At 30.2% G+C, this 12,849-nt stretch overlaps 2 protein-coding genes across 2 annotated transcripts in view; one reads left to right on the forward strand and one right to left on the reverse strand.

The window, feature by feature from the left end:
• Positions 1–2,233, reverse strand: part of LOC135949338 (C2 domain-containing protein 5) — a 43,475-nt gene extending 41,242 nt beyond the window's left edge. Inside the window, exons 1-4 of the mRNA XM_065498869.1 lie at positions 1,969–2,233; positions 1,516–1,817; positions 1,298–1,458; positions 1,049–1,230 (exon numbers count right to left, since the gene is read on the reverse strand). Of these exons, the coding sequence (XP_065354941.1) occupies positions 1,049–1,230; positions 1,298–1,458; positions 1,516–1,817; positions 1,969–2,132 (809 nt within the window). The 5' untranslated portion in view covers positions 2,133–2,233. The remainder of the gene's footprint in view (positions 1–1,048; positions 1,231–1,297; positions 1,459–1,515; positions 1,818–1,968) is intronic.
• A 2,855-nt stretch (positions 2,234–5,088) lies between these two features.
• Positions 5,089–10,822, forward strand: LOC135949340 (collagen alpha-2(I) chain). The gene is made up of 5 exons (XM_065498870.1): positions 5,089–5,704; positions 5,778–6,405; positions 6,481–6,696; positions 8,020–8,174; positions 8,409–10,822. Exons 1-5 carry the CDS (start codon positions 5,335–5,337, stop codon positions 8,456–8,458), a joined length of 1,419 nt encoding a protein of 472 aa, XP_065354942.1. The 5' UTR covers positions 5,089–5,334; the 3' UTR covers positions 8,459–10,822.
• The last annotated feature ends 2,027 nt before the right edge of the window (positions 10,823–12,849 follow it).

The raw sequence follows: 12,849 nt of genomic DNA on the forward strand, positions 1-12,849 counted from the left end.
GCTGTGACTCTGGATCCGAATCGGCATCTCTTACATCTAACAAAGAACTATCGAAATTTATTTTACTAAATGACAACATTGAGGAAGACTTTTGACGGGGATTTATACTAGCGCCTGTTAGAAATTCTAAATATTTAAGAGTGCGTCTATTTTAGTAGATTATTTTGTTCAATTATTAAAGCGCATTGGCGGGGGAGTTAGGATTTAACAAAATAATTAATTATATATATGAGTAGAGACAGAGCAACAATTAACGTTTAAAATATATGCAAAGTTTTGTTAAAACAATTTAACGATACGATTCGAATAATAATGATACAAAAAAGAGATTAAAATATTATATTGTTTAGAAATCTTGGAAAAACCTGTTTTTTAAAATTATTTTCGCTAAATTAGGGAAGGAGATTTATTATTTGCTTTTGAAATAGATTTTTAAACTTTAAATCCTAACTTTGATCCAGTTTTAAAATTATGCATTAAGTAACAAAAAGTGTTCGATTAAAAGTAAAGGATATAACAATCGTTTTCATTAGTTTTCTCATTACTCAAATGAAATTCAAGTTCAAAATGAAACTCCCCCTTAGTTTAACAGGTTTTCGAAATTAACAGTTTCTTAATCTGTTGAACTTTAATATTTATGTTAATTAAGATTTTATGACAAGTTACACAAATCCATATAGTAACAATAGCTATCTTGTCGCCTGAGTCCAAAAATTTGTTTGATGTGTGAAACAATTTTTAATTACGTCGTTGAAAAGGTCTTCGAAATGTCTATCATTAGATATTCATATTGTCTATGTTAATGACTTAGTAACTTATACTTAATGACTGCAAACTAGTCGTTTAAACTTGCTGCTACAGCAATATTTGCAGTCGATTAATGTAATCTTAACATTTTACTTTTTAAAACCATTTTCTTATAAAAATAATAGAAAATGTTAGTTAATGCATCTGAATTTTAATCAATTTAAATTAAACACGATTTCTATTAATCGAACACTTTTTCTCGAGATTCTCAAAAAAAATATAGTTGAAATATAATACTCACTCTTCAATTAAAGCATTATCTGCTGAAATCGGTTGATTGGTAGTATCTTTAATCAAGGTCACAGCAGTGCCTATACCACGTGCCACTACCCCCACATCTCCTTCCAAATCAAAGCATTGTGTGTAAGCAATAACAGCATTGGCGCCCATATTAATAGCTTTCAAGCCCATTTTTCGTTGAACCTAAAAAGTTAATGCATATGAATATCAAAAAGACTTTGTTTAAACTCATAACTAAGAAAACACTAACCTGACCCGACAATTTAAGAAAAACTACCTGACGAGCTTCATTGGAAGCTCTAGGTGTTCGAATTTTATCAATCCATTGATATTCAGGATCATCATTAACCACTAATTCCTCTACAAAACCATGAATGACTTGTGCACGATAGCCATTGGGTATACAGGGAGCTAAAAAAGAAAGCGAGTTATTTTTGTTCCTACTTTATAATCATAAAATTTACTTACAATGGAAGAACGGTATACCGCAACTACTCTGGCGAAATTTATTTACATCCGAGAACAAATCAACTTTGACAATAATATTTACTTCCCCACGTATGCCGTGCATAGTATCAAACACAGGTATCCAACCAGAAAGTACAGTGCCTTTGCCCTGTGTTGTTTGGCCGGACGTTTCTAAACATAAAGGATTTAAGCCAATATTCACTTTACCAATAGCATCATTGGCCGAATAGGTGTCATGGTCCATAAGACGTATTTGTAAAGGTTCATCTTGTAGCTCTGCATCGTCAACTTCAAAACGAAACCTTCAAAAAGAAAATAACACACAGACATCAGCATACACTCTCGAAATATACAACAGAATCTACAATTTATTATGTTTGTTTATCATTTAATTGCTTATTATCACTATTGATAACAGCTCTAAGCTATTTTTTGGTTGATGGTCAAACTTACCAATCCGTATTCCATTGAGGATTAAGACTTTTTCTACAAACGTCAGTTTTGTGTGTCACATTGCCCAATTTGATTTCTACGTATGCATCTGTTGTGTCCGATGATTTGTCCATAACGGGCAGATTTCTGCCAGCTTTAATTTTGACACCTACCTTGCCAGGCATAGTTATTGGTGGAGTTTTCTGGACAAGAAAAAAGCAACAATAGTTTTACAATCTTACAACTCTCGACATTTATTAATTCCTTAGTTCAGGTAAACTTTGACAACTCAGTGATGTGTTTATAACGATAACACTTGAAATAAAGATTCAATGGAACTATGAAATGAAATCATTCAAATGGAAAGCAACCATTGGAATAGTATGAAAAATATGGTTCAGTTTTTAAATAAATAAACAGTTAATTTAAAAGTTTATCTCCATATACTAATTAGAAAACATCGAGTATGGAAAATTGTATTATGTTGCAAGAGAATTTTTGTTTTAAAAGTTATTTATATTGATTTTTACTAGTTTTAATAGTTTTGGACATTTTAAATACAAAAAATAAGCAAAAATTCGAAGTTAGCCAGATTGACACCGATTCGAGATGATGAAAAGTTAACGCTCTTTAGGAATATTATGGTAACGGTGATAAATAAACTGACTTAGTACATATATTTTAAATCTGAAGAATTCAATACACTCTATTATTGAAATCAAACATTTGTATTTTCATAATTAAAAATAATTATTGTATAACGACAACGGTAATTACGATCATATCGGTAACGGTAATTGCAGTTTGTGAGTGTGATAAACATAGAGAAATAATAGTTTGGAACGAACGAGTTTTGCAACAAATTTTCAAAACAAACTAGTTTTGCTACAAACCATATATCATCGAACGTGTTTTACTGCACACTATAGCCTACCAAGATATTTTATCATTCTACTTTTCTACATTTTGATATTTATTTTAAATTATTAAAGTTATGGTAACAGTAGTAAAACAGTAATTAAAGTAAATTTTTAAAAGTTTATAACATAAAATTCCAAGTCATTATTGCTTCTCCAATTTTTCGCAAGGTGGTTTGATAAAAGGGTTCCAACATCTTTTTTCTTTTCATTTTTATGGGAAGTAGTTCTGGATCAATTTTATTAATTGACTTTCCACGCTTAAGATCTTAACAATTTAGAAATTAGCACACTTCAAATTAAAACATTGAACAAGCGAGTTTTGCTACGGAATGTGTAATGAGATAGTTTTGAAAATTACTGCTGCTTTGGGGGTTACAAGATCAATTTTTGCTTTTCAAGTTTTAATACACTCACACTTTTTTATTAATACACTCATACTTTTAAGAATTGAAACGAACTTGCATTCAATTTCTCATTCAAGTTAGTGTTTCAATTTTCAATCAAGAAAACAGCTGATTACATTTTTTTGGACAATTTGTACTAAAATTGTTTTCAAGTCGCGTGCAGCCTACGTCACAGCTTTCTTGATCGTGTGGCTGCAGGGTAACTGCAATTTTAAGTCATGTAAAAATATAGAAAAGAACATGCATCCATACAATCTCTATATTGCTTACTATAAAGCTCCAAAAGGACTGCGAGAATCAATGGTTAACTCAATTTTTTTTAATTTTTGAAACGAACGAGTTTTGCATCTCACCTACTCATATGTAACATACATGTCGTCTGATGGCACCTTAAAATGACAATTTTGACATGCATTTGAAATTACATATGGATAAAAAAAAGTGACAGAACATATGTAAAATACATATTGTCTGATAGCACCTTTAATTCCCAATCAAGGCGAATTCATACAAGGTGGTGTCAGTTCTACAAAAACAACAATTGGTTTTAACAAATGTCAAAAAACCAAAATGGAAAATTAAACAAATAAGTATTTAAACTTTATATAGTGTAGATAATTGAATAGTGAGGGCTTTACTTATTTATGTAAACAATAAATATTTTGTTAATAAGATTAAAATATGTAGATATTTAAATATAAAAACAAGCTTTGACAATTGTTAGAACCAAAAAGCGAAAAAAAAAAGTTATCAGCTGTTTGACTGACTCCACCTTGTATAAATTCGCCTTGATTCCCAATCAAGACGAATTCATACAAGGTCCAAGGTCCATTAATAAGGTGTGAGCAAACCTACAACCAAGGCGAATTCATACAAGGTGGTGTCAGTTCTACAAAAACAACGATTGGTCTTAACAAATGTCAAAAAAACAAAATGAATAATTAAACAAATAAGTATTTAAACTTAATATAGTGTAGATAATTGAATAGTGAGGGCTTTACTTATTTATGTAAACAATAAATATTTTGTTAATAAGCATAGAATATGTAGATATTTAAATATAAAAACAAGCTTTGACAGTTGTTAGAACCAAAAAGCGAAAAAAAGCCATATGTACATATCAAGGAGAATTCGCTATAAGGTGGTGTCGATAGCACAGCTGATTATATTTTCTTCACTTGCTTAGAGGCTCGAGCTTTCAAAAATAAAAATTTTGATATATACATTAAAGGAAAAAACGATCACTTGATAACAAGGTGTATTTAATAAGGTGTCATCGGCAGCACAGCTGATTATAGAAATAGCACGCACAAATGTCAAACTTCATATGAAAAAAATATTCGCCCGTACGCCCGTATGTCAAACTCTATATATAAAAAATAAGTGAATTCGCCTGTATTTATTTCAATTCGCAACTGCTGTCACCTTGTTAAATACGCCTTGCTTGATAAGTTACACAGTCCTTATAATATAGGTGGCAGTTCTATATAAACAAAAAATCGTCTTACCAAATGTCGCCTTATATGAATTCGTCTTGATTAAGAGGAGGCAAAAATTGTTTGTGCTTTTAATTATGAGAGCTATCAACACCAAAACAAATTATTAAAATGCAAGCTGTTAATTTGTTTCAAATGTTTATTATTATTATTCAATAAACTTATTTGATATTGCGTGGGTGTTTCCGATGTCGAAAATTACTTAAAAAAAAGTATAATAGTACTTAATTTTCCAACGCTGGTCTCAACAGCAGTTGTATATATTTCAGCGACTTGGCAACTCTTAGATGCTATTGAAGAAAATCGATAATTTGGCAGCCATGTTTTTTTAAGAACCTAAACGTAAAAATTTGCAGCGTCTTGGAAAAAATACATAAAATAAAGCAATTTTAACAATTTTTTATGAAAAAAACAATGCCAATTGTTTAAATAAAGTGAATTGAATAGTATTTGCAAAAAATTTTTTAAAACTTCATTGAAAATAAATAAAAATTACGGTTTGCCGGGACGAAGCCGCAATCTTTAAAGTGAGACAAGGAAAAAAATAAGTGTAATTTGGTAATAAAAATGGAAGCTCCACCAACTACAGTCGATACGGCTCCGGTGACCGGTGGTGTGGCACCCACACGTGGACGCGGTGGTCAAATGCGTGGTTCTTATGAACGCGGAAGGGGCAGAGGTATGGGTAGGGGACATTTCGGAGGTATGGGTGGACCCGGTGGTTATCCGAGCCGCGGTGGTTATATACCACGTGGTGGAATGGGTGGACCACCAATGGGTTATCAAGGACGTGGTGGTTATGCACCTCGTGGGGCACCGCCCATGCGTGGGGGTCCTGGTATGGGTGGTCCGGGCGGATACCAAGGTCGGGGAGGTGGAGCGCCTCGCGGTGGTCCTCCAATGAGAGGAACTGGTCGTATGCCTTTGTACAGCCAACGTAAGTAGTTAAAAATCGATACTGTCTGATTTTGTATGTATACCTACACAAACGATGACGATTTGTTTTTCAGCACCAAAGCAACATACTGGGGTGGATAACAACAAAACCGTATCGCCGGTACAAGCAAATGTGTCAAATCAAGTGTTAACGGGATCAGAAGAAACAACCACAAATTCAGTAAAAACTGCTGCAGTAGCAAATGCTGATCCAAATGCAGCAACAACGGTTGCTGTAGCTGCTCCCATTACAGCTAAACCTATATCAACAGGAGTCTCTCCAAATTATAGAGGTAGCGGACGTGGAAGAGGTACTGGTGGACCTCGCGGCCGTGGTGGTTACAATCCCCACAATGGTTCGGCGGGCATGACTTCAATGTACGGCGGTCCACAAATGGTAGAACAAGGGATGATGCGTCGTGGTGGTCCACCCCGCGGTCGTGGACAATATTCAAATACCGGCATGACACGACCACCAATGATGCAACAGCAACAACATATTGTTAATACCCAAGTGGCACCACAAAATTCACTCAAGCGTGGTGCACCTGGAGGACCACCAGGTCCCAAACGTGGTCGTTATGAGGGTGGACCATATTCACAGCGGGCGCCGGCACCTAAATATCATCAGCCTCCACATATGGCACCGCCAACGAGTTATGGCGTACAGCATCAACCGGCACCCCCGCCACCACAACAAAGGTAATATTTTTAGTTTTACTTAAATTATTTGTGTAATTAATGTTATTTAATTAATTTTTTTTTTTTAATTTTTAGCCACCATGCTTATGCTCAACATGATCCCTCACAAACCATGGATCCATATGCGCAATCATATGCTGCTCCTCAAACTCAGGCGCCATATAATGGCTATGGACAAACAACAGCTTATTCTCATGCAGCTCCAACTCATCCTACTGCTCATCAAGCCAACAGTGGTTATGCCACTCATGCTGCTACGGAGTATGATCAGAGTCAATATCAAGGTTACAGGTAAGATATTTTCAATTACCTAATAGTATTATTCTTAAAAAAAAATCATTCCAAAAATCTTAAAAATTTTGTTTGCAGAAGAAATTTGTAAATCTTTGCAATAAGGGTAAACATTTCGATTTTAAAGTTCATTATATATTGAAATGCAAAGTTATCTTTCAAATAATACAATTTTTCAACAAACAAACACATTTTGAAATATTTATTTTTTTGAAAACAAATTCGATTTGATATTTGCAAAAAACAGTATAAGGCATAAATATAATAACAAAAATGCAGTTGTAATCTGATTAGGAATTGTTTGTGATTTTTCTTTTTTTAAGAACTTTGTTGACACCCGTGTTGTTTACAGTTGAATGGACATTTTAGAATAACCCGAAATACTGTTTTTTTTTTATTTAATATACACTTCACAATATAAACTTGAAAATAATCGGAAATCAAAATAATGATGCCATTGGCAATAAACAAAAATTTTCAGAGACATTTTTTACGTTCTGCCGAATATATTTAAATATTTGTCCCATTTTTCCAAGAAATACTACTGTTCTTGATTTATATTCATATATTCAGGATCGTCTTTCTGTTAAATAAATTTTCCAAAGCCCCCAAATACCTTACATACATGACTGATACTATTGCTATTGAAATTCGGGAAAATCGGCCAACGAATGGCCACGACTATTTCGATTTTTTTTTATATATTAGACAATATGGATATCTAATGAATGGTAGACATTTCAATGACCTGTCCAACGACGTATGTAACGCTATGGAATTTCGGACCGACAAGGGGTAAAAATATTTTTTAACCCGAATTTTTTTCATCAACATTTTTTTCACTAAACAATTTGTTTATTTTATTTATTATTATACAATTATAAATGAGCACAATATATAGATAAGATATTTTCAACTTCCTTTAAAAAGCTACTTTGCAAAAAAAAGTATACATAAGCGGAGTTCACTTTCGCAAGACCATAAGCATCAAACACTGAACTCCGCTATAAAGATGAAAACCTAAAAAAAACATTAAAAGTGTTGCTTTAAAGAAGTATAAGAATATTCAAATGATTCAAGAAAATTTGGAAAATGATTAAATATCCCAGCTACTCGTACATGCATGAGATTGCGAATAGATCGACTGAAAGAAAAAATAAATAAATTATACTTTGGTAAAGGTTATTTTTGATCCGAAGCAGCCAAATATAGCTCTCTCACTTGTCTCCGATTCTTTTATATTTTGATTTTTTTTTTTTTAATAAAAATTTAATTACATAAATATTTCTTACACTCTAAATTTAATCAATAATTTAATTTCAGTTCGGCTTATGCCCAACAAGATACACGTTATCAAACATATGGTCAGGACTATACACAGCAGTATGGTGCTCCAGCTGTAGATTATAGCACATCTCAGGCAGATTATACACAACATGCCCAGCAAAGCTACGACGAACGAGCATATGCCGGTTACGGTAAGTCCAATTTTTCTTTATTCATTTTATTACTTTTCAATATACTTAAGTCTGTCCTGTCCGTTGAATTCTTTAACACATTAATTTTTGATTTATACTTTGTTTTAATGTAAACTTTAAAAACAAAAAAACTATATTACATATTAAGATTAAGATTATAATGTTATTATTAAAATAACTAACAAACTCATTTTGATGCCCGGCGAAACAAATCTTCTTTCTTCATTCAAATAGACACACAATCGTATCAGCAAAGCTACTCCAACTCTACAGGATACTATTAAGTATGAGAAACAAAAAAAATATTAAAACAAATAAACAAAAACAGATTGACATATACAACCACAATAACGCTGTGCGTGCCGATGATACAGTTTGCTGCAACCTTGAATTATAAATCATTGAGTAATGCCAAAAAAAAAAAACATAAAGTCTATAAACAGAAATTATCAACATTAACAGAATCAACGTGTTTGTTGCATGCCCCTTAAAGTAAAAACAAAAACATAAAAACATCATTGAATGAAAAGAAAGTACTTTATGAGAATACTTTTTATTTTGTTTAATTTTTTTTTTTTTCAATTTCAAACTATTAGAATTTTGTGACACTTACTTAAATTAAGTGATTCAATTTTATATATAAAGTTAAAAAGTGTTTAAATTATTCTACATTTACATAAACAAAAACCAACAAACAAACAAGTGACAAAATCTTAAAATATATTATTTAAATAATAACAAGTAATATTAATCGGACAAAGTAATGACTCCTGCAAAATAAGTCAAAAAATATAGTATTTCTTAATTTTTGTTTAAGAATTTTCATTTTCTTTTTGTCTGTTTTTTTTTTTATTTTATAAATTAAATTTTTACTATTTGACGATTTGATCTTTCTTCTATTAATAATAACTTTTCTACACTAGGTAGTTTGTTTCTTTCCTTTAACAAACTCTCAATGCAATACTACATTTTTGATGTAATTATTTTTCTTCATTTGGACCACATATACAATACAACAAATATATTATTGTTTACTTCATTATTAACAATAGCGAAAAATATATTATATATAAATAAAAACAAAAAAATACATAGTTATCATAAATTTTTGTAAATTTAAGATACACATTTAAAACAATTTATGTGTTTTTCTACCTTTTCTTCTGAATTAAACCAAATTAATCCAGGAAACGAAATGTTTTTGAACTAAATAAGAAAAAATTATACGTTTATGTCTTGAAATTGTTTAAACCAACTTTTGGATTATAGTCAATATTTAAGTACAGGCCAACGGTTAAATTGTCGATATGAAATACGCTGGAATAAGTAAAGATATACTGTTTGCGGAATAAAGTTTACAATTATTTCGTTTTTTCTCGTTATACTGTGGTATGCAAAAGTTCTAAGTCCATATTATTTTGTAAAATTGGCAAAAATCTTATCTCAGTCAAATGGATTTGAAATTTATTATCATCTCGACTTCTGATATCAAAATTGTTGCTCCATTGCCTTTTGAGAACAACTTTAGTGACAATAGAGACTTTAAATCAAATAACAGAGTTAAAAAGAAAAAATAAGGATAAAGTCGTATAAGATAATGTGTCAAAAAAGGACTTATTAGTCGTCAACGCACTTTTTCTAAACTGTTATTATTTACCTTTATAAACTATAGCAAATTCAGACTTCAAAAATATTTATCTCCTGTAAAATTTGTGAAAATATGCTCTTTAGAGTAAAAATATTGTAAAATTGTATGTGAAAATAAGCAAAAGTACAAAAATATGCTGTTAAGCCCCAAATATGCTCTTAAAGACAAAATATGCAAAAACTTTGAATTATGCCTTTAATAGCAAAATATGTTTTAAACCAGTGATCGGCATATAGAGAACACTGATGTTGTAATCTGATCAGCGGCTTATTTTTACTTTTTGTGTCTTATTTAATAATTTGTATGAGCTATTAAACCCAATATATGATCTTAAGGGTAAAATAGCCAAAATTAAAAAACCACAGAGTATGCTTGGTATTTAGAAGATTAGGTTGAAGTATGCTCTAAACCAGTGATCGGCATAAAGATAATATTAACAAATGATGTACAAAGAAACTTCTGATCAGCTATTTTTTTTTTGTAATTTTTGTTACTTATTTGATAATTTTTCTAAAACAAAAAGTCGACTTTTTTTAATTTTTGAAAAGTTTTTTTACTTTCGATTATTAGAACAATCGACTGGATAGAATCGGAAACGAAAATAATGAACAAAATGAAACATTTTTAAAGTTCCGCCGAATGAATATACGTTTAAATTTTTGTCTCATTTGGTCCAGATGATGACATTACATATTTTTACTTGTTCTTACAATGACAACTAAAGATTACACTCTAAACGTTTGTACTTAAATATTGACTATACATATATCAAAAAAATACTAATTTTTCCTACTATCTCTCTCTCTTTCCCTCTTAACCTTTCTTCTGCCTCATTGACATTTAAAAATTTTATTAGCTTAAGTAATCAAAACCTTTAAAATACAATAATTGTAATTAAAAACAAAACATACAAAAAAAGAATCAAGTTTAAATCACTTTTATTTGTAAGCATGATATTTCTTAATTTCAGAATAAAATACACAAGTGGAAATAAAAAAAATTCAAATTATTACAACTATATTTAAAGATAAATAAAAAGCAAACTGATATATAAACAAAAAAAAATTAAAAAAAACCAACATAACAAGAATTTTATTAATCCCTTAAAAAAAACAAAAACAACAAAGAAAAAACCCCACAAAACAAATAATTTATTATTTTTAATTTATATTTATTTTCATTAATTAAAGTTAAAGAAGAAAAGAACAAGAAAACAAACTGAAAACAAGCAAATCAACTTGTTAAAATTATTTAAAACAAAACAAACAAAAAAAGCCAAACTGTGATATTTAAAACCACTAACATTTAGCAAATGTGATCGTCATTTGGAACTAAACTGTGATATTTTTTTTAACAAAAAAAGAAAAGCAAGAAAGAATAGAGAAAATCATTTCTCTCAAGACCAATAATGAATGTGCACTCTTTTTACATGCAAGGAATTTATATATATGGGGGATTTCATGTCAAGTGAACCAACTTTTGAAATCGATGTCTTCCGATCGGGATGAAATTTGCACCAAGGTTAGCTCTATTGGATAGTAACTCAGACACAATTTTTCAACAACATCGGTCGAGAACTCTCTGAGTTATAGGGGGTAAAATTTTGACAATTTGGTCAAACAGGGGTTTTTTCTTATCCATGTAACTTATTACCTATTGTTCTTAGCAAAATGTGTTCCAAATAGTATAGATAGCTATTTCTTCGATCTTTCGAAAAAAAATATTTAAAAAAAAAAATAAAAAATTTTTAATATTTTTTTTCCGAAATCAAAAACTTTTTTGACTTTTTTTTAAAATACGCTATTTTTTTTTATTTTTTTTTTTTTCTTAAAATAATGTTTAGATATTTTCCTTGAACACCTACTTGGTCGCTTAGTGGGATGCGAGTGGGATATCTATCAAAATAAATATTTTGTAACTCAAAACATAAAATTTTTGACTTTTTTTGCAAAATCAAAAACTTTGTTGACTTTTTTTTTTCAAAATGGACCCTTTTTTAATTTTTTTTTTTATGTCAAACAAAAGCTTAGATATTATCCTTGAAGACCCTTTTGGTCGCTTAGTGGGATGCGAGTGGGATATCTATCAAAATAAATATTTTTTAACTCAAGACTTACAATTTTTGACTTTTTTTTTTGCAAATACGATTTTTTTTCCAAATGGGCCCTTTTTTTAAAATTTTTTTTGTAGTCAAAAGAAAGCTTAGGTCCATTCCTTTAAGATATTTTTAGTCCCTTAGTGGGATGCGAGTGGGATATCTATCAAAATAAATATTTTGTAACGCAAGACATACAATTTTTTAATTTTTTTTTGCAAAATCAAAATTTTTTTCCAATATGGGCCCTTTTTTAATTTTTTTTTTTGCTCAAAAGAAAGCCTAGGTCCATTCCTTTAAGATATTTTTAGTCCCTTAGTGGGATGCGAGTGGGATATCTATCAAAATAAATGTTTTAACACAAAAATTGTATGTCTTGAGTTACAAAACATTTATTTTGATATATATCCCACTCGCATCCCACTAAGCGATCAAAACCATCTTAAAGGAATAGGCCTAAGCTTTCTTTATAGCAAAAAAAAAAATTACAAAAAGGGCCCATTTTAAAAAAAAGTCAAAAAAGTTTTTGATTTTGCCAAAAAATCAAAAATTGTATATCTTGAGTTACAAAATATTTATTTTGATAGATATCCCACTCGTATCCCACTAAGGGACCTAAAATATCTTAAAGGAATGGACCTAAGCTTTCTTTTGACTAAAAAAAAATTTTTAAAAAAGGGCCCATTTTGAAAAAAAAATCGAATTTGCAAAAAAAAAGTCAATAATTGAATGTCTTGAGTTACAACATTTTTATTTTAATAGATATCCTACTCACATCTTCCTAAGTGACAAAATAGGTCTTAAAGGAAAAGACCTAAGCTTTCTTTTGAGCAAAAAAAATTTTTAAAAAAAAGTCCCATATTGGAAAAAAATTTCGATTTTGCAAAAAAAAATTAAAAAATTGTATGTCTTGCGTTACAAAATATTTATTT

The sequence above is a fragment of the Calliphora vicina genome, chromosome 1, assembly GCF_958450345.1.
Source record: "Calliphora vicina chromosome 1, idCalVici1.1, whole genome shotgun sequence".
NCBI lineage: Eukaryota > Metazoa > Arthropoda > Insecta > Diptera > Calliphoridae > Calliphora > Calliphora vicina.

Bases quoted from the DNA above. Each gene is read 5' to 3' on its own strand.
- LOC135949340 (XM_065498870.1), top strand. From the start codon at position 5,335: ATGGAAGCTCCACCAACTACAGTCGATACGGCTCCGGTGACCGGTGGT. The intron at 5,705-5,777 runs GTAAGTAGTTAA...TTTGTTTTTCAG, and splicing joins TATGCCTTTGTACAGCCAAC to CACCAAAGCAACATACTGGG. The intron at 8,175-8,408 runs GTAAGTCCAATT...TCATTCAAATAG, and splicing joins ACGAGCATATGCCGGTTACG to ACACACAATCGTATCAGCAA.